At 41.0% G+C, this 23,149-nt stretch overlaps 1 protein-coding gene across 1 annotated transcript in view; it reads right to left on the bottom strand.

Annotated features, from left to right (window-relative positions):
- The window catches only part of DTNBP1 (dystrobrevin binding protein 1), a 2,114,168-nt gene that overhangs the window by 1,746,482 nt on the left and 344,537 nt on the right, over positions 1 to 23,149 (bottom strand). The window contains exon 5 of the mRNA XM_044065204.1: positions 21,811 to 21,943. Coding sequence (XP_043921139.1) covers positions 21,811 to 21,943 — 133 coding nt within the window. The remainder of the gene's footprint in view (positions 1 to 21,810; positions 21,944 to 23,149) is intronic.

Raw genomic sequence — 23,149 nt, 5'->3', positions numbered from 1 at the left:
GGAGATAATTCCTGGAGCATGTGCCCATCTCTACATGGTAGTATGCATCCTGGAGATCTATCAAGCACATCCAATCATCCTTCCTGAGCAAGGGAAGAATGGATTGAAGCATGACCATCTGGAATTTTGTTTGTTTTAATCTGTTTAGGTCCCTGCTTTCTTTGGTACTAAAAAGAATTTTAAGTAAATTCCAGATCCTTTCTAGTATAGTGAGACCTCATGGATGACTTGATTTCTTAGAAGCTTCATTATTTCTGAAGCAGATACTTCCCTTTGTGAGGGATGAACATCAGGAATTATTTTATGAGATGATGTGGAAGTATGAAAAGGTATAACATAGCCTCTGATTACAACCCTTTGCACCCACTTGTCTTTAGTGATGAGCGCAGAGGTTGATGATTCAAATATAAGCACCCCTTGACTTCCTCCAGAGTACGAGAGTCAGGCAAATATTCAGGAGCATAGGAAAGGCGTCTCTGAAAAAGGGCCCCCTAAAGGCTTGGCTTTGCAGGCCACCTCTGTCTCTTGGATGATGTCTATTTGACAGTTTCCTCTTCTGCCTCAGGGAGCTCTTAATCCAGAAAAGTCCAAAGAACACATTTGGAATTTTCAAAACCAAATCATCTTACCCTTCTGATTTCTGGAGAAGGTCCACTGAAGAGTAGAGAATTTGATCACTACAGCCAAAATGGATTTGCCACACTTCTCGCTTCTGGAGATGGTTTCTTTGAATAAGGGGCATTGATGAAGGGCATTATGAAATGTTCCACAAAATTGCAAAGCCTCATCCAGACATGCCTCCTGTCGAAATGTTTGTAAAGGCTGCTCTAGATGTACCCTCTGTAGCATTAGAGATAATGTGCACAGAGGCATTGGAAAAGGATTGGATAGTGTCCAACTGTGAATGAATTAATAGCCTTCCTTTGATCCACAGACAAGGTCCCCGACAGATTTGGTGATCTCCTTTGTCAAATTTGTCTGAAAAAGAGTAACATGCAACAAGTAATTCAGCACTCTCAGTGAAAATGTAGATGAAGAGTATACACACTTCCAGAATCTGTCCAATGAGGTGAACTCCTGTTAGGTGGATGAACTGAGGAGCTCTCTTCCACAAGTTCCTTCGTGATGCCTCCATTAACATGGAATTTACTGCAGGACTCTTGCTCTAATGGGGTCTATCTTTAGGAGCTACTAAAATTTTATCAGGCTTCTTGGGAATATGTTCATCCATGTCTGGTTCCTTCTATGCCAATGACAAGATTAGGTCCATCATCTCTTTGGGGGGGGGGACCACCCAGAAAGTAGATGGGCCAAAACTGAAAGCTTCAAGGAACAGTGACTGCTCCGGAGAAGGGTCTTGAGAAGACCCACCCTCTTTCAATTTAAGAAGTTCAAGAATCTCTCCAAATGGGACATCCTCAAGGGGGGATCTAGGGGAATATTCACCTTCATCAAAATCAATGTCAGTGACACACTCCTCTTACACTTATGTTTATTGTGGACCTCTGCTGTGGCAGGTTCAGGAGAGGACTTGGAAACAGAGATGGACTCTCTATGAAGAAGAGGCTCAAAGCTTCCAGAAATTGGCTGCCCAGATGAGAAAGGAAGAGCAGGCTTCGGACCCTGGGAAATCTTCTGGGGATTGGTAGGATCTGGCTCTGAAAGGATAGATCTTCCACTAAGCTGGGAGAGGACTCCCTTGAAAGCTGAGCTCGAGATGGATCTGTGGATTCCTGCTACAGCAGCCGAAACTCATTGGAAGTCATCTACCTTGAATACGAGGCTGATGCTGGAGCCTTTCAAGTGCCTACTTCTAAGGGAATAAAATGATCTGAAGACTTTGGATCCCATCCCAACCTATCAGAGTCAGAATTGGCAGCCCACCTCTGAGACTGAGATGGCTGCAAGTATGCCAGAGATGACTTTGTCAAAGAACATATCGGAGTTGAGGAGGAATGTAGCTTCAGCTCCAATGCAGAAATGTCTTGGGTTTAGTACTGATCAGAAAAGGAGCTATTAAAGATCGAGGTGGAGACACATTCCTCCTGGATCAGACAGTGGTCAGTGGTGGGAGTAGCCCCCAAATGGATCAGAGTCTGAAGGAAACACGTCATCATCATGCAAATCTGCTTCAGTGAGGCTCCAAGTGGACCTAACTGGCTTTAAGGAAGAAGTGAAGGAAGGAGACCTGGACAGGTATTTTGGTCTATCCTGTAAACTACGAGACCGGAACCTAAGAGTAACAGTCTCTGGTGAAAAGGTTGGTGGCATAATGGATCCAATGATTATTATATATAAAAATAGTGCTAGTTCGGAAAGTTTAGAGAGCCTCACTAATTGGGTCAGAGCTGACAATGTCATCATAGGTTCATAGGTAGGTACTAGTCTATCTGCCCGAAGGCATTTATAAGCCTAGCCGGAATGTGTTGGCTTTTGCCACCCCCTTAGATTAGTTCTAGTTGAAGTGATCCCTGGGGTAAACTTTCTGTTTCCCATCCACTTGTCAAGGTTTCTCTTGAAGAGGGTTAGCAAGGAGCTCTGCCTAATGTAGATTGGAATCTTGTTCTTCTTAGAACACTCTGACCTGTCTTTTTCTGTCTCTTTACATTTTTCCTTCTTGTCTGCCTTTTTGGAGGAGGAAGAAGAATGGGAAGAAGCAGCAACCACTGATTTCCCTGAGGTTGAAGAAGGCTTTTCTCATAGGGTTGGATTTAAGAAACCTTCAAAATAAGTTTGTTCTTCCTTTCCAGTTTCGCTCTTTGTCCAAAGGATTCACAAATTCAGCATGCCACCTCTAAGTGAGAAGGCCACAGACAGTACACGCATTACTCATGTGCATTACAATTAATGAACTTGTGAGTACAAGTAACACATTTTTAAAAGCCAGATAGCTTATCTGACATCTTGATCCAACAAAAAACTATGAGAGGAAGAAAACAAATTATAGTATACAAAAGATATATATATATATATATATATATCTTTTTTTTTATTTACTCTATGGGAATATAAAACAGGTAGAAGAATAAATCTAATATAAAAGTAAAGAATTAGTAACAAGAAAAGGAAGTGGGGTGGGATAAATAGAAGTTATGTTCTTACCATAACGTTCCATGTTAGTTGTCTTCTTCTCGCCTTCTTCTTGCTGGATGGGTTGGGCCTGAGCCACCCCCCGACGACTGCACTCTAAAAGCTCGAGAGTTGGTTCCACCGGCTCGAGGCTCCACTTATATCCCACAATGCTAGGCGAGAGTTACCTCAGATCTCGTTTGTAAGCTAACCCCAGCTTATAACAGTAACAGTATAACTGTAAAACAGAATCCACCTCTAACAACAGGAAGAAAATGACCTACATCCTGAACCAAGAAATATGCATAATAGCATATGACTAAGAAAGAGGTGGTAGAAAGAGAGGTCACGATCACAACTCCTCTAGGTCTGTCCAGGCCAGGGGAGGGTGGGAGAAGAAGAAGAAGCAGAAGAAGACAACTAGCATGGAACGTTATGGTAAGAACATAACTTCTATATGTTGTTGTCTATCTCGCCTTCATTCTTGCTGGATGGGACCGTCCCTAGCACCTTGTCCCGGTGGCCTAACGGGTGGCCTAACAGACTCCTGAGAACAGTGGAACCAAAATTAGCTCTATGCCTAGAAGCTAAATCCAACTTATAATGAGAAATAAAAGTGTGAGGAGTAGCCCAAGTAGCCTGCACAAATGCAAATGGTGTCAATAGGCAGTCTGTCTTGGAAGGCTAAAGAAGTAGCCAAAGCTCTGGTGGAATGGGCTTTAGGTTTATTAGGCAATTTTGTTGTCTAATTTCATATACAGGGAAGTCAAAGATGTTAGCCATCTGGATAATGATACCTTTGAAACTGAAAGTCCCTTTCTGCTTTCCGCATAGGAGACAAACAGCTGATCAGATTTTCTGAATTGTTTCGTCCTATCCAAGTAGTACCTTAATTGACGATGAACATCCAGGCAGTGTAATTTTGTTCAGACCTATTTGAATACTCTGGGAAAAAGACAGGAAGGTCAATGCTTTGGTTTAGATTTGATGTTGAAACCACCTTAGGCAAAGAAACTCTGTCCTTATGGAACAAAAGATAAGGAGAACGACAACTGAGTGCTTGAAGTTCTGAAATTCTTCTAGCTGATGTGATAGCCACCAGAAAGAGAGTTTTCCATGATAATAATTTCAAGGAACATGAAGCTGCAGGTTCGAAGGGGAAAGAATCAAAGAAGCAAGAACTAAATTTAGGTCCCAAGGAGAAGGAGGATTTCTTATAGGAGGTCTGAGAAGAAAAACTCCTTTCAAAAAGGCTTTGCAAAGTTTGTGGGACATTAGGGCAGATTCAGAAATACCCACATGGAAATTAGAAATAGCTGCCAATTGAACCTTAAGAGTAGATGGAGATGAACCTGCATGAAAGTTCAGCCTAGAAAATCAAGACTAGTTGGATGGAAGCGGTGAAAGGATCTATGTCCTTTCCTTGTGCCCAATATGAGAAGCCCACTTACTCAAATAAATCTTCGAGTGGAAGATTTATGGGAAGCTATCAATATATCTCTAACAGAGTGAGATAATTGAGGAAGCCTTGGAACTGGAGGAACCAAGCAGTGAGGTTCAGAGAGGGGAGGGAGCGATGAAACTGACCCGACTGGTGGATCAAAAGATCTGGAACTAAGTCCAGATTCCACAGTCGCTCCAAAAGAAATCGATGTAGAAAGGGGAACCACACTTGTCGAGGCCAGTAAGGAGCAATGAGGATCAATGAGGCCTTCTGAGCGATAGCTTTCTGTATTACTTGAGAGATCAGTGGGAAAGGAGGAAATGCATACAGAAGTCCCCGGGGCCAAACTTGGACTAGAGCGTCCCTGCTGGGTTGGCCTGGTAAAGGGAATAGAGTGAAATATTCTCTGCACTTGTTGTTTTGGGGAGTAGCAAAAAGATCGCAGCAAGGCTGACCCCACTTGAGAAAGATTTCTCTCACTACAGAGTCTTTCAGAGACCACGCTGAGGCTAGAGTATAGCTCTGCTCAACTTGTCCGCAATGTGATTGGACTTCCGGGATGTGTATTGCCACAGTCTGAGTGCTTCTACACAGGGTATGGATCTGGTTCCCTCTGTTTGTTTGTGTACCACACTACAGACATATTGTCTGTCTGAAGAGAGTCTTGAAGGGCTTGCGCACTGCTCTCATCTCCAGAACATTTATGTGCAAGTGGCATTCATGTGCCCTGGACTGTCTGCCCTGATAATGCCCCCATCAGGAGGCATCCGGAGTAGCAACCAGAGGAGGTGGAACAAAATGGTCTTCCTTCCGGCAGGGGAGGGGACACATCCCACCATGAGATGCTTTTTGCACTTGCGTGATCATAATGGTGTGAGACATTGGAAGTTCCTGGTATGACCATTGAGTAAAAGCATCCACTGAAGGATCCATGTGGTATCTGGCCAATGGAAGGAGAGGTATGGCGATTCCCAACACCTTCAGAACTAACCTGGCTTTGACTCTGTTGTTGTTGAGAAGAAGTGACACCAATTTGTGAATGTCTGATATCCTTTGGTTCGTTAGCCTTGCAGACATGTTTATAGTATCTAAATTTGCCTATGTAGGTAATAAAACAGACTTTATTTATTGAAATACCCAGTTTTTTGACAGTAAAAAAGTCTAATCATCAGGCCATCAGGGAGATGATTGGTGGTGAGGGTGAGAGCCAGCCAGTCAAGCCATATGGAAACTGAATCCCCTTGTCTCAGGTGGTGAGAAGCTACCACTGCCATGCATTTGGTAAACACGGCAGGGCCCTGAACTGAAAATGACTGGTTCCCAGCCTGAAGCGGAGGAATCTTCTGGGTCTATAGAGCACATCCAGTTTCCTTTGCCCAAAAGGGAAGGATGGATTGCAAATCTTGTTTTCTTGACTGATTTGTTCAAGACACTGAGATCAGTCCCTGTTTTCTGGAACTAAAAGAACCTGAGTAGATTTCGGGATCCTTGTTGGTCTGCTGGCACTGACTGAATTGCTCTTTTGCAAGCAGTTTTGAAATTTCCAAAGCTGCTATGTCCAACATCTGGAAGGGATTTTTGACTGATTTGGAAAGGGACGAAGAAAGGGATAGAATAGCCCGAAATGATGGACTGTACCCATTTGTCTTGAGTCAGGGATAGCCAGGCTTCTGGGTACAGTGATCAGGGATGCTGAAAGGGCTTGTCATGCCCCTAGGGCGACATCTACCATTGTTATTCCCACCTCTGCCTTTGGTAGGAAAACTCTGCCAGGCGAAGTCCCTTGAGATTGTTTACGGAACCACATCTTCCCACCCTTCTGGCCTTTGGGGTAAGGGCCTAGAAGGAGTAAAAACGGACTCCGACGGCAGAAAGGGTCTTGCCATCAGTCAGTCAGGGTTTCTTTTCACTTGACCAAAAAGAGATGATCCATCAAAGCGCCTTGAATGGAGGAGTTAGATATGGAATTAGATCAAGTCCATGGTAAATGTCGCTGAGGAGAACATCCGCTATCCATGGACCTAGATTTGTTAGGTGGATGGGGATGCACTGAAGGAGGAGCCAGTTCTTCCTTTGTGGCAGCAGCTACCACCATAGCATCCACAGAAACTCCTTTTGATAAAATTGCTTGTCTGATGGAGCTGTGATGAATTTAGAGGGTCTCCTGGGAGGTCCACTGAATCAGGAGCAGCAACCACCTGCATGAGGGACACCCAGGAGGTGGTCTGTTTCAGGATCTCCAGAATGTCTGCAAATGAGACATCTTCAGAAGGGGTCAGAATCATCCAGATCTGTGTCTGACGTGATAGACTCAGGTGAGTCAATGTGTTACCCTGAGGCAGATAGAGGAGAGGGAAGACGAGCCGACTGTGTGTGAGAGAGAGCCAGGCTAACACACATGACATGACCACGAATGCACCCCTGTCAGGCAGAGCCAGAGGTCGCTAAGAACCCCTTGGCACCGACAGTGATGGCTCGATTCCTCCAAACTGATGAGTCGGGCTCTGAAGCATCTGGGCTAGTGCCTCGGACTTAAGTAGTGAAGGTCATGACGACAGCCTCGATGACCTAGAGGACAGCAGGGGAGATCCTGGCCGAAGCGAAGCCAAGAAAGAAGGTGACCTAGACCTAAACTGTGGACTGAGACTATCGCTCCAGCAGCCGATAATAAAGGCAAAGGTTGAACAACCTGAGGTCTCGCTCAGAAGACCTCGATGCCTTAGAGGGATCCTGTTAAAAAAAAACAGGGGAATCCTCTGGCTTCAATAAGCCTCAGAATTAAACTCTTTTTTTTCTTTCCTGCAGGACCACACAGCACAGCTGTCAGAGACATTTTTGACTGCGCACACACACTTTGAACTGAGACCTTTGCTTCTTTAGACATTTCCCTAACTGACAGGTGTACACAAACACACACCCAAACACACAAGTTATACCCTGTCAGGAAAAATAATAATTTTAGTAGTGACACTAGAATTTAAAGTACAATAAAATTAAAGTAAACTACACAAACACTCCACTAGGAAAGGAAGAACCAAAGGTTCTTTAGTAAAGAAACGGGAAAAATTAGGGTCGGGGATAAAGTTTTGTGATCTACACTAATCTAAGAAGAATTTAACTTAAAAAGGGGTAAAAAGAGTAACCTTTAGAAGAAAAAGCTAACACTCACCAGGAACCGGTAGAAGCAACCAACCTGATCTGAGGTAACTCTCGCCTAGCATTGTGGGATATAGGGAACCAACTCTATCCAGCAAGAATGAAGGTGAGATAGACAACTTAACATCACATAGTTACTGTATATTAATGAGAAAAAGAAATAGAGTTTACTTATCTAATAAAATCTTTGTTTTCTACAAAACTCTCCTGAGCACCAAGATCCATTGTAGCTCTTCAAGCAGCAAACCAGATTTGAGACCGCTCACTCTATTTCAAGCGATTATGCGTAAGGTGAGGTGCCTCAGCACCAGATCCAAAACTTGGAAGAGGCTGTAGCCAGATCAGAGATCAAATCAGACACCCATTCATTGAGGAACAGATGGAAAAGACAACATCAGATCAATCATTTTGTGCAGGGAACCATTCCCCCACCACAAGAGCTCCTTACACACATTATATATATATATATATATATATATATATATATATATATATATATATATATATATATACACACACACACACACACACACACACACACACACACACACACACATGCACATACATACATAAAAAGACTAGCATGTTATCTCATCTGTCTGTAAAATGCATTATACAGATGACAGATTTGCCAGGGAGGTTGGCAGTAAGGATGGAAGATGGATCCAAAATATTCTAAAAGTAGCCAACAGAATAGATCCTTAGAATCTTCAAAGGATTTATAGAAGATGTGGAGGTTAGTGAATATGGACCTTGGTTCAGGATAGAATATATGTTGTTTGAGAATGAAAGAGTAGTCAGCTGCCCATCCAGTATTTCATCTTCCTGTCAGAGGCATGCTGTTAGGCAAACTATTTCTCCTTAACTGCATGCCCAGAATGACTGAGAAAGTTTGTAAGAAGAGTTTCCCTTGCTAAGAAGCTAATAAATTAATGCATTTTGGGGCTTAGAAGACATTAATGGTAACTGTATGGGTTATTATAGTTTCAGTAATCTCTGCTATGTCCATGGCAGGAACTTGAAAAAATAGGTCTCTTTTCAACTGTTGTATAGACAGGGCATTACCAAGCAGAGTGAGAGAAAGTGAGAGACAGAGAGTAAGAGAGAACAATATGTAATCTTGCCATAAACTGTTGCATCTATTATTGCACGGAAATTCCAAAGTTTGACTTCTTGCACTGCAAGACAGGTAAACATATGGTTAAAAGACTTAAAGCAGCAGCAGCACATGTGAGACCAGCACATGGTCTTTGTTGTTTGGAGTCGTCCAAGAGAGACACATGCAAGAGCAAATGACTGCACTCTGTTTTCAGTACCTCAGATGGTATGTAATTCCAGATGAAATCAGTTGCATCAAATGAATGTGCATGATAAATCGTCCTCTGAAAAACTGTTTTCCCAGATGAACTGTATATTTAACAAACTGTTTTTCATTCAACATAAGATGCTCAAAAAGTCTTTTTACTGTGAATGTAAATGGTCATCTCTAACTGCAGAAGGACTGCTCTTCAAAGTATTGCCTATGCAAACAATGTTTGGTTACAGCTTTAAGCTTGTGTACTGTGTATACCAGACCTCTGACCTACTGTCTGTGTGCTCAGTCAGAAAAAAGAAGACAGTGACAGTGCTGTTTATGTTACAATGGGAGAGACTTCAAATATAAATATGTCCTTTTTTAATATTTGATTTTGTAAAAAGTAGATATGAAAAATTAATTTTTTACATGGTTTCATACTTTTCACAGTGTGATAAAAACATTCAGTGCCAGTTTTGTTATAATGTAATGAGTTCCATATGTTGGCTGTAAGCCAAGTGATTTGTACATTCTAAATCTGGCAGTTTAATGGAATCTCTGTGATACTACAATACAACTGATAAACACAACATTTCTGTTTCCTATAAATGTTATTCATATAAAAGGAGTCATAGTTAAGACTGGATACGCACGACTGAAGAGGGGAAATTCTACTAGCCAAGTGTCGATCACTTCAAAGGAATATCAGAAACAGCTCAGCATTAGGGCACATTTAGAATACAGTAAATATGACAACTACCTCAGATTTACACAGATTTATAGGACAGCAGTATGAATCACTTCATCACTTTATTTTGGACATTAAAATTATACTGGAATGTTAGCATGAGTTCTAACTTGTAGGCCAAGTTCTATAACTCTGCAGTACAAAATGCAACAGATTTACAGGAATTCCTGTAGCCAGTGATGGCACTGGTATTGAGGGGGTAAAGGAAAATGCTTAGTTCTCCAGGTTTGTTTCTGTAAAGTGATAACAACAGGTCAGCTGTGTGAGAACCAGACAATGATACAAAAATGCATCCTGAAAGGCAGCACAACCAACTTGCAAACATGACTGATAGTTACTTCACTTAATGGATCCAATTCCATTAATTTCTCCTTTGCACAGTAACAAGCAGCATTATAAAAATACCTGTAGCTTGGCTCATGATCCAGCAAGTTAAAGAGCAGAAAATGAGCCGAGCCACAATCACAAGCTTTTTTATTTTTTTTTTTTGAGCAACTACTGATGTTGATTAAGACCAGACCTGCAGGCTGACAGTGCTTTCTATTAGGTCCTGTCTGCATATCTAAGAATGGTGGCTGGCTGGAATTCCAGAGAGGGTAGTGCCACAGTTCTGAAAAGAAGAGGATTTAAACATGGGAGAGGACTGCTGCTAGAGGTTGTAGCAATTATTTTATAAAAAGTTTGCATCTCACTTTTAAGATAAAGGATGCATTATTTCCTGTACTCCAGAGTGCCTGAGTGCTTCCACAGCAGTAAAGTAGCCTGTTTGAGTGACAAAAAGAGAAATTAGTAGTGTGTGGAAAATGCTACCAATGCTAAGAACAGCATGGGCAGAATTATTTTGTGCTTCTTTGTTTTTATTGAGGGAAGCCCCAGTCTCTCAAATGTCCATGATTTTAGCACAATGCTTTGAATCTCCAAGCAGTACTTATTCTATGTTTATGGGTTAGTATATGTACTAAAGCGCAATATGTTTTAAAAAAAAATACTTATTATTATAGTAGTCATTTCTTTTGTTCTTTCATTTTTCTCACCATCAGGCACAAGAATCATGCACAGAAATGGGCTGCCTTTTTTAGGCATGGGTGTGGAGGCCTTTTGCACATGAAAGCACAAGGTTGTCATATGACCATTGCTGGCAAATAAAAGTGTTATGACTTGTTGGGAGCAGTGCATGTGTTTACCAACCACAAGCTGAAAATGCAAAATGTTACTGTAGATTTTAAATTTTTCATTATTTTCTAAGTTAGAAATTAGTGTACAGAAAGGGGCTGTTACTGTGGGGGGCATACAATACATGATAGCAAACGGCAGTTAAGTTTGATATGGTTTGTTGGAGGGGCAGTATCTATCAAAGAGCAAAGTTTGCCATTATTATTATTATTATTATATTTTGTATGAGGTTATATACCTTCTCGGGGGGGGGGGGGTTATTTTGTACACAAATAGGCAAAGAATACTGTCTTTTTAATATTACTGTGGGCTGCCTTAAGAGAACTAACATATTGTTTCTTACATAAAGCTAATAAAATCCAGCACGTCACAAGACGTTTGTTTTCCCATTTAGGCAGTGCATCTCATTTTTACCTTGGGGCTGTTTGACTATTTCTTGCAAACAGTGTTAACAGTACTGTGCAATACATCATCATTAGATCAGAAGGGGAAAAATGATGGTTTTCCATTAGCCAATGCAACATTTCTTTTACTGTATACAGAGCTGTGCACTTACAGTTTTTGCTTATAATAACTTTTCCCCCATTTTTCATTGTCAGTAGGCCAGTAGTTTGGGCACAGCAAACATGTGTCTGGGTGCAAGCTACTAGGAAGTGCAATGAAGGTTCTGTAAGCACTCATTCGAGTGAACTCCAGCAATGTCACTGCATTTTTTGCTGTAAAAATAGTGTTTTTTTTTTGATTGCTTAAATATTCTATTGACTCCCAGATGTAGTTATTTTTAACCTAGCTACTACTCCATTTTTTTTTTGCTCTGGCTTGACTTTCAGTGGGCTGTAAGAGCCAAGCCAGGCCCCTGACTTAGCTCTGGCTCGGCTCTTCTTCAAAAATCCCAGACCTACCCACCTTTACATAAAATAAACATAAAAGCAGTAAACATTTACCACTTGCATCACAACAAAGCAAAACATTTTTCATATGTCATTTTTTAATTTCATGTCTGCAGAACATCAAGCTACTTTCATCCAATTACCCAGATCCACACAGTATGCAGAGTGCTGGGGAAAGAGCTACTGTATGAAAAGGGCATGATTTAGGGAGCCAAGAAGGGTGGATGTTTTGCCCTTGGTCTATGTGCTAGCCCCTATGACAGCCTGATATCCATGGACTCCCACAATATTGTTGCCTTGGTACATTTCATGCGCCTCTTGAATGTAGCTATTCTGCTATGCAACTTGGTGGCTGTACATGCCTTAACCAATCAGCTGCATGCTTGTCTCCTGCCTCTACTAAAAACCATCACTGGCCGATCACAACTAATCTCCTTTGCTAGCACCTCCAGCACTGGTCCTGATACTCAGTCCTGATTCAAATAGGAAAAATTCAGGGCTTCATCCGTCTATGCCACAGAAAAGGCAAAAGCAAGATTGTTTTTTCCCCTCTTGACACGTCATTATTTCCTGGCCCCTAGTGCCCCATATTCATGCCAGGTCTAGCAGCTTGTCTTCTAGCCCCCCCCCCCGAAATTACTTCAGATGTCACTGGGACTTGCCATAGGGCATCCTGGGGGCTCAGCCATCTCCACTTCCATCAGGGGGGTGGGTTCTTTAAGTGCCCTAACCACTTCCTGTTCTGCCTCCCATGCTTACTGGTTTATCCAAGGGCAACTCCCCTCACTGGATCCTGCCTCACCTAAGGGAGTGTCAATGATTGCTCTATATCATATCCCACCCTGCTACTCTGTCAGTAACCCAAGATCTTAACCAAACCCAGGTTGACTGGGCCGTAGTTAAGGCTTTATCCCTCAACACCACTACAGCAACCTAAAAAGCAATATTTAACACACTTTTTAAATTATATGAATTAATATCGGAGGCTTAACATTAAACTGAGCTGTCCTAAACATAAACTGCTTTTAGATAATGAAGTGCTGTGATTATGCTATGATATTTGGAAAAAGACAAACCAGTTATCTGCCAGAGTGGCGTATGACCCAGCCTTAACAAATATTAAGAACCCTCTGGTTATGTTGTTAAGGCTGAGTCTACCACTTGGCAGTAAATTCTACCTGTACTGACTAGCAAATGACAGTGGCAGAATATTTGCTTCTGTCTGCTGTCCATACCCTTAACATGTCTCTAACTTCCTGTAAATAAATAAATAAATAAATAAAAATTAGAATGTTGCTAGGATAACAGGATGTGTTTGTTCGCCTGCATAATGTGAAGGATACAAACTCTGAAACTCAAATGTATGTCTTTATTTAATGACTTCAGTCTTCGGTGGTTTGTCCAAAAAACACCGTTATGAAGAACAAACCAAAAATATGAAGCAGTAATATGGATGTTCTGTTAAAATCTAGAGACTAGAAAGGCATTAAAGATAGGTGTAAACATCACAGATAGCATTACACTACCTTTCTGACACTGTCTGCTAAATTTTTACTGCTTTGAAAGCCAACAAAACACTGGGTGATTTTTTTCCCCATGTAACTGATAGTACATGGAGCAGATAAAGCTACAAAGAATTATGATCGTCTCAACAATCATAATCTGTATGATGTGGTCACAACATGGATGCTAAAATTCAGTTCTGCAAGCTTCACTCTTGAGGTGAATTTTTTTGGCATCCATGACTTGGAACACATAAGCAGGTTATGATTGGAGAGCCAGTCAAAATTCGCTATATTTACATACAATTTCTCAAACTTCTGAGAAAACTTTATCTTTTTAGAATAATGATGTACAATATTACCATGAAAAAGATGATTTTACTGTCTGCACATAGAAGCCCCCATGTATGACTTCCAGGGGTTATACCTCCAACTCTTGACCATTTCATATATAAAGCCTACCCAGCACTGCTATTTTCTAGAACCTTTTTTTGGGGGGAATGATGCCACATTTGTAGTATCAGAATATCACTCTTGTTATCAATCAAATTCTTTTTATGGCTTCTAAGATATCAAAAAGGGTTTAATTAACATTTGTGTAATACTGCCTTGAACATCCCCTATTCACATTACACATCAAGAAGTAAAATGGATACTACCTCTAATATCAGGGCAACACCAGAATGTGCTACTTGACTACTGAAGCCTTTCCCTGTCTTGTTATTTTATTTTAAATATGACATACCTTCTAAGATCAGAGTACTGTATCTCATTAGCACACACTACAAATAGCTTCTGAACCTATTCTTAAATACCACATACTCCAGAATATGCTCATAGGTTCACAGGAGATTACTAGACTAATGGCTCAAGAGCCCTCACAAGACTAGCCAGTTTTACTCAATTTCCTTTCCCTAGAGGAAAGATAACAAGGGTCAGCAAGCAGGGTTTTGACAATTTTTACTGCCTGCCTCTGTTCATAAGGGATATGGGTGCCAGCCCAGCAGTGAACTTGCAACTTCCCATCCACTGGTCCACATTGCACTTGAAGATGATCAGAAAGGGCTCTGCTTCACAGGGCAATCTCTGGGACACCTATCTGTCTCTCCAGCATGATCTATTCATGTCAGAGATCAAGTTTAGATCCTTAGAGCTGGTAATCCTCTTGCAATTATTTTTGAAATATGCAATATTTTTTTTTTATCAATGCTGGGTCAGAAACTGCCTTGTAGGTCAGGTGTAGATCAACTTAGCAATTAGTAGGAAACTGAATACTGTGATAGGACTTTTAATCAGTCCGCATATGACATGTTAGTTATACCCTGTATTTTTTTGGTGAGAAAGTTTTGAGGACACTCCAAATGTTGTAGGTGCCTGGAGAGGCACATGCCAAAGGGTGTTTTGTACTCAATTGCTAGTCTGATGAGGGCCAAGTACAGTGATAGTATGACATCCTTATATCCGATTGCCATGGCCATACTTATAAACGGAGCCACACAGAAGGATTTCCTCACTACTGTGGACACACGGTGATCAAAGTTCAGATTACTCTCAAAGTACCCAGATCTCTCACCACTAGGTCCACTCTTAGAGGGGTGCTTTCAATCTTGTAATTTGCAGGGGGATTTGATTTCGCCAAGGGTATTATTATACACTTCTTTGCATTTAGTTTGAGGCCAAGATTCTGACATCAGTCATTAGTCTGTGTCAGTCCTTTCAACATTACTTGGGGAGTCAATGATTGACCCCTAGCTTGCAGTCTTCATCTAAGTTGGTCAGCCAAAGGCCATCTACCATTTGCCTTGACATCTAAGAAGTATATCCCAAACAGGAGGGGGCCCAGCACTGAGACCTGTGATACTCCACTGTTGATTGGCCTTTTGCTGTATGTGGATTCTCCCACTCTAACCCATGTTCTATCAGTGAGCCATTTGGCTATCCATCTGGTGACAGGGGGTTATGCCCAATTTTGTATCTATAATACCAGAGTGGGGTATTGTGTTAAATGCCTTGTACATGTCAAGGTAGGCGGTATGCATCGACTTACCCTCATCTATGGCCTTGGTGACCTTCTCAAAGAAGTCCACCAGACTTAGCAGGCGGGACCTGCCCTTGATGAAGTTGAACTGGATTAGGTATACTGGAGATTTTCTTTATCATTGCTAATCAGGACCATGATTATCCTTTCCATAGCCTTGCATATGAGGCCAGTCAGACATTGTTTGGTAGTTTCCTAGGTTTGGTGATGGTCCCCCCCTTGTGCAGAGGGATGACTGTTGCTGTCCTCCACTCTCCTGGGACTAAGCCTGTCTGGAGAATGTGGCTAAATAGAGATCTGAGTGGGTGTGATAGGTCACATTTCAAGCATTTTAAAAGGCACCCTTTGATTCCATCAGGGCCCACTGATGCAGTGTTTCTAGGTTTAGAGAGCGCAGTGATGACCTATTCTTTTGTGAAAACAGGCAAAGGACTGGTAGGGGGTATTTCATGGGATGTGACTGGAGGTTATGAGGGGTGAAATTTGAGATGAATGTATCGGCCAGCAGGTTTGCTATTTCTTCTGGTTAAATACAGATTGTGGCATCTACATCCAACTCAGCACATTACTGAGTGCTTCCCTTAAGATTTCAGACATAAAAAATGATGTGTGCTTATCCTTTGTTTAGGAGGCTATTTTAGTCTTGTATTTAGCTTTTGAAGACTTGATTAGTTTCCTGATTTACCTGCTGAGAATAATGAGGGATTTTGTTTTGTTGTGCACCCTCCCTCTTACTTCGACAGGAATTTATTCCTTCTGTTGTACAGTCTTGTCTACGGCAGGGGTCCACCAGGGTGACTTGTTTTTTCTGGCTAGACCTAGTTTTAGTTCAGTCAGGTACTGCCATTTCTATGCAGTTGTTTAAGTGGTTGTACAGGGCAATCGTGTATACTTCTGCATAGGCCTCCATGTTTTCAGGGTGGGGGAGCTTTAAAATTATCTTTGCTATCACTTAATAGAAGGTAATTTGCCTTGGAAAAATTGTTTAGGGTTTTAGGATTTGATGGGGGTTCTACCATTGTTTTTTCAAAGGAGACCGATTTATGATCCAATCTTACCAATAAGGACATTATGCTGGTGGAGGGAAAACTCTCCCCAATGTTTGATATTTGCGACTCTAGTGGGAGTGCAGATCAGCTGTTCCAGAGCATTTGCACTGACAAAAGTCCAGGAATCTCTGAGCCTGCATGTTAGTGGTTGCGTGTTTCTCAGTTTATGGAGGGGTAGTTAAAATCACCCAAGAATAGTGTGTTGGGCTGAATGGTAAGTGATTCTAATAACTTCAGGTATCCAGAGTAGTTTTCATGGTTGAGGACCTGTAGTTAGGTTTGATATGCAAATGGAAACACCTCCATCTGTTGTTTTTTCCTTTTCAGAGGATGGTCTGAGTGTGTGATAGGCACTGTAACCTTGCACTGTCAGGGTGCTTTCTGCAGCCTTGAACCATGTCTCTGTAATTGCACAGACATCAGAATTCTCCAGGGTGAGAGGGTGAGGAGAGCTTCCAGGGAGTGCAGTTTCTTGTCAAGACTCCTAACACTGAGCAACAGTACCTTCAGCTTGGCATTACAAAAATCTGTTACAGTGGTAGGTATGTTGGTTTGGCACTGCCTAAAAAAGGAACTGTGGGGGTGTCTAATGCCTTGACCAGTATTTGAAAGCCTAGTGGCAACAGATGCAGACTATTACTGGCAAAGCAGCATGGCCTGTCTATCATCCGGTCCCAGGCAGACAAACAATGGATCCCATTGAAATGACGCCAGTAGCTAAGCCAATTATTTAAGTCCATCATTTTCTGTTTGTACTGCAGTATCATTCTTTGTGAAGGTAGAGTGCTGCTCAAGGTGAGGCTCATACCTGCCTGAGACATGTATTCAAAGAGGGCTATCTATAGTCCAGGGAAGTATGTCTCAGGTCTTTCACACCAACATCACACCCACAGAGACTATGACCGAGTTATACTGGTTCTTGTGATTCAGTGACCTGAATGGCTGTATGATCTGGCAAATCATGGCTCCTTTCAGACAACTCACTGTAACCTTCTCATTATTCAGCTTGGTAAAGGGGGCATCCTTGTGTCTCACAATGGAGTCTCCTATGACCAAGATGCTTGAAAGTGTGGAGTTTTACCTTAGGGGGTTGCTTGCGGAGACACTATGATGTGTATTTGTATGAGTAGTTGTAGGTGTTGACTTGGTTTCATTTGCATGTGGTTTCTGATGGCAGCATACGGGGGTCTCTGAGGTTTTGGTACATTACTTGTGAGTACCTTTGCATACATGGGTTTATGTGTTGACCTTATTTAGTGAGGGAAATGATGTGTGTGTGCTGACAACCTGTTTGTCATTTGATTTGTCAGTATGCGAGAGTCACTTCCAATTTTTGTTGAGTAACCACCTCTCTCGCATGTTGTGTTTGCTTGTTTCAGTATTATGTGGTTGCCACATTGCCTCAGGATGCCCATGTCCACCAGGCTGGCCACAGAGATAACCGGAAAGAGCTCATCCTTGTTTTCAGTTTTTCTACTATGGGTTTAAACCAGGGAGAAGAGTGGGTAGATTTGACTGGACTGGGATGATAGCATACAAAGGAAGAATGGGCGCTATGCTCAGTGTGAACTGCAGCTGTCCTAAAAGGTGATACTGCTCTGTGCGCAACTCAGATGCTTTTAGAGCAGCAGAGGATTAGGGAAGGTTGCAGAGAGAGTTACTCTAAGGGAAAATTTTAACTCTGAAAGCATTTGTGTCTTATACAGGGCACTGCTAACCACCTCTGCACTGAAGAGCAGTCTAGTGCACACAATGGGCTTATACAGAATCAGAAAATACGTTTTACAACAGCAAGGCCTACAGACCAGTCAGTAAAATACAAAATTTTAGCCAGCAGCCCTCAACTAAGATAGGTTTACTACAGCACACTTTTGCCGCAACAGTGTAGTCAGAAAAATCTTTTTAACATGAAAATGATGATTTTAGAGCTCAAGTGCCAGGAAACCACACAATCTAGATACTAGAGTCCTGTAAAAGTAGCAGAAACAATATAAAGAAGTACTACTGCAGCAGGGGAAACAGTTCAGCTTTGAAACCCTACTAAAGTGCGACAAATGTAACAAATACAGGATTCTTATGAATTACAGTAAAAATAATCAGCAGAAGTACAAAATGATACTTATTTTTATTCTTTTAGCAGAGGGTGGCTTTAAATGCCGCAAATTCTCTGTAACTCTCTGGCGAAGTAGCCAAACCATCATCAGCTCTGAGGAACAGAGCACAAACCCATGCAAACGCTTATGATGTTCCATCAAAGTTAAATAACTACAGTCTTAGAAAAAGGGGTGACTCAAAGGTTATTACAGAGTGTACACAACAGCAGAAGCATTGTGGTAGGGCTGTTCTTGAATTCAGAAAAGTTACCTCATAGTGTACACACAGTGTACAGCTTGTATAAACCTTCAGAATCCTCCCAAAAGTCTCTGTACAACAGATTTGGCTAGTAAAACATGACAGTCATTTAACGTTAGCTAGAATAATTACTGAGAAACACATTATTCTCTTCAGCAAATTAGTTATCCATGCTGTGCGGTTACTGAACTTAAGATACCGATCAACACTAAACACAGCTATACAGTTGATTTTGGATGCAAAAATGAGAATTTTAACCCATGTGTGTTTAACCCATGTGTGTGGTTACAACAATATGAATGTAATGGGAAGAAAAACTGTCACAGCTAAGTTTGAGCTTTAGTTATTAATTACCCAAAGCTACCTACCTTTTTCAAAGGGACTTTTAAGTATTATTTCATAGCTTTAATTCAGTTTTCCAATTATGCCTGACATGTGATCTTACCTTTCTTCGACTACTTTGCATTTGCAATTTACATACGTCTATTCATATACTTTCATTTCAGTTCAAGTGGTTAGCAATCACTTAAAATTGAACTGCAAGTCCCCTGATACTATGCTTCAAAGAGTATGTTAACAAAACAAAGGAAAAAATGAAGTGACATACAATTAGAATGAGTAACAAATTAGTACACTTAACTTATGCCGATAGAATATGAAAAACAGACTCCAAATTCATGTTTATTCATTTTTATACTTAAGCGAGGTACAGTAAAAACAATGAAAAGATAATGAAAACAATCAGTATAAGGTTAGACATACCATGTTATACATAATTGCATTTTCAGGAACCTTTTATATCCATGCAAAACTTGAAATTACCACAGCCATTGCGGAATCACGTTCCAAAAGGTGTGGGGGTAGGATTGCTTAATTTTTGTGTACAAACTACTATCAGACATTTACATGAAGGAAGTGTTATTAATTAGTGCTACAGGGCATTTAAGACTAAGGCTTACATGAAATTACTACAGCACCACAAAATGGGGACATCTGCTTAATCAGAAGTAGATTGCTGTAGTTTGAAACAAATTGTTGAAATAAATTAAGAAAACATGCCTTAACATTATTCAGAAAAGAAATGTATGACAACAGGAGAATGAGATGGATAGAAAAAAAAAATCTGAGAATGACCATTGTGGGCTTAGCAGGAATGTCCCTAAAAAATAATAGCTAAATTTTTTTTTCAGTGAGGTTACCCTCTACAGCAACCAGATTTAAACTTCCGTAGTGTAAGTGGTGTTCAGTAATGTAGTTAGGGTGGGGCAAAGGTGGCAGTCATCCTGGGCACAAGCTAATCCGATCTCTATTCACTACAAACCAGCTTCTAACTGCTGGTATCACATTTTTGGCAAAACTGAAGTGCTGTATTTTTGTGTGTTTGGTATAGACTGCAGTGATTGATTGCTACAAATGAAGTAAGTAGTTTCCTACAGTTTAAAGTAAACAGCTTTTTTTTTCTTTGCAGCAAAACTGAAGCACTGCAGTATTCCATGTGTGGGTATAAACTGTAGCAAGCAGTTTACGACAGCTTAAAGAAAAGGGCAGAGCGGATTTTTTTTCCCCTCTTCAAATGTAGAAGAGCATTTGTTTTATTTCTTTGAGGGAGCAACAAAGTAGGGACAGCACTGGGCACAAATCCAACTAGCTACACCTCTGGTAGTATGATCTATGGTACAGACAGATACAGCTCTGGCCCAAATAACCGGGTATCATTTAGTGGCATGCAAACACTCTAGAGGGGACAGTTATAGAGATTCGGACGATATCAGCTTACCCATTCTGGTGAGAGGTCAACACTAGTGCTGATGTCTACCAGAGACACAGAGGCACAGACGGCAGAAAAAAAGGCCATAGACATGTGCATTATCAACCAAGCAGTCTATTTGTTCTGCAACTAAAATCTTACAAGCATGGAAGCAGATGTGTCACACACCAGTATCATGGCATGAGATGAATAGGCTCCTGGGATGCTGAGAATTACAGCTATATGCCTAATCTTGATGGCTGCCTGAATTATGTCCATTTGAGACCAGATGTCACCCAGAAAGGAATAAACTGGCAGTCGAAGCATAGGCAGATGGAAGGGATGCTGGAAGGCAGGTAGTAGGTTGAAAGAACATTAAAAAGCTCCTGTCATGTGTACCTTCTCAATCCCTTCCTCTCTCCCTTCCTTTTTATTCATCTCCAGTCCATCAGTCACTATATACTAAATTCTGTCAGCTTTCCATGCATTCCTTGCCATGCCAATACTAACTCATTTTTGCTGCTAATGTTTCAGCTACTGTTAAATGTCTGATGTACTTTTTGTGTGTGTGTTCCAGTACAGTACATAGTACCCAGGACAAGTCATTATAAAGGAGGTGTATAATAACATAATTGTTTCTCAACCTGATGAATCCTTTATTACTACATATTGCCACTGTCCCACACACTGTAGCTCTGCCTAAATCCTGGTATGACTATCTCCCAAACCACTTCCTTTCCTAATGTGATAGTAAATTCCACAAACATTATAACCAGTACTCTATCTTTAAATTATATCCTCATGATAATTAACCATGCACTTATTCAAATTAAATGTGTTGTCATGGGACAGTTCAGTTTTGTTGCTCAATGGTTTTGTGTACCCATTATCTGTGTCAGTCCACACAGAGTACTTGACATCCCTACAAATAGCCATCATTTAAGTTCTGTATCATCCTAGGATATTACTAACCATAGCAACACCAGGTCTAGCGTTATATAGCAGGACACTAAATATGGCCTTGCTCTTCCCATTACTCTTTGCCTAAACCTAAGCTCTAGTTACTAATAATTCACTTCCCAACAACAGACCTTCTACTTTCTTAATTAAACTCAACAGTCTGAATTAATAGTCATCACCAAACGTGGTACCTAGCAAAAATTAAGCAATGAACTATTAACTACTGATACATCATCTTGTTAAAATAAAGCAAAAAGATCTGTTGTATTCCAACCAACCCATGCCCTGAAGCTTGATTTCAGGGTCCGTTCTGTAAAAATAATACATTCTGCATTTTGATCACCAAGTAGAGTACAGCAAGCTACAAAAAAGAGCAGAAAGAACTCACCCAGTCGTGATGTGATGCACTTCAAATCCATTACAAAGGCAGGTATGTGTTGCAGTTGCTCGTGCAGCTGCGACAAGGCATTCCTCTTCTTCTCCCAGTATGCAGAAAGCATTATCACTTCACCATCCACTACCTAATTAAAGAAACAATATAACATTTACTTGACAGATAACCCAACAAGGCAAGTGCTGGACTTGTGTAATGCTGTGCAGGGATTTAGGTGGCCACAAAACACAGTGCAAGTTAACAGATTAAGCAATCCATCCCCTTGTATACTGCATTATAACTCTCTCTATCACAACCATACACACACAAACACACAATTTTCTGATCTTTAATGTTCTTGGTATAAGCAAAATAAAGAACATGTGTACATGACTCTTGCAGCGTGGACTTGGGGGCAGTGAATGAGGGTGCATTTGCCAACAACAAAGCTCAGATAGTACACACATGGAGCAACCTTCTTGAGGAGAAAGTAGTACAGAATGATACAACAGATGCACAAACAAACATAAGGCAGTTCTAAGGAGATCCTATGCTAATGGGTAAACCACTTATCCAGTAAAGCAAAGAAACAAGTTCAGAATAACAAAGGTGTAGCTATTTGCTACCAATTTCTCAGTTTCTGTATAAGAAATCCCATAAAACACACAACAAATGCACTGAATCTGTGAAGTGCCTATCTCAGTGCTACAACCAGTTTCTTCTGTTACTGAACACAGGTGTACAGGCAGGTATGGGACACAAAGCTGTTTAGGACAGATCTCAAATGACCTCTTAAAATTATGAAGCACATCATGAATCTAGTGCAGAAAGTCAGACAATATAAAACATACAAAGCTCAAAAGTGACACGCTCTATCTCAAAAATCACAGATGTTGCACTCTCATCTAACTGCAATCAAGTGTTCAGACAGCCTTTAAAACATATCGTTAATCAAGTCTGTCACTCACAAAGCCACAGGTGGCTGCAGTAAAACCAGTATGCACTGCTGTAAGTAAAGGGTGGAGATACTAAGAAGCTGGTACATTAGTCACTAGAGTATGTTACTGTACATCAAATTGAGCTGCTACATGTAAATTAATGCCAGGATTATTAAGCAGTCTCCAAGAGGATGTATTCAACATCTACGGCAGGCAATTTTCCACATGCAAAGATGCTTTCATAGCATGACTAGATGAGCTCATCTTCATTTTTACCGTAGCTATATGCAGCAAGATTGAGAACAGTCACTTCTTACTTTGATCAAAACAAATATTCAGAGTATCTAATAAACAAAGGATGCCTCATAGTTATTCAGACTTGGGATGCCCATCTTTATTTCAGAATGTCTCTGGAT

The sequence above is a fragment of the Protopterus annectens genome, chromosome 3.part0 (genome assembly GCF_019279795.1).
Source record: "Protopterus annectens isolate FY-2018-M chromosome 3.part0, PAN1.0, whole genome shotgun sequence".
In the NCBI taxonomy this organism is placed as follows: Eukaryota; Metazoa; Chordata; order Ceratodontiformes; family Protopteridae; genus Protopterus; species Protopterus annectens.
The sequence above is the reverse complement of the archived record's forward strand: the minus strand, read 5'-3'. Positions and strand labels throughout refer to the sequence as shown.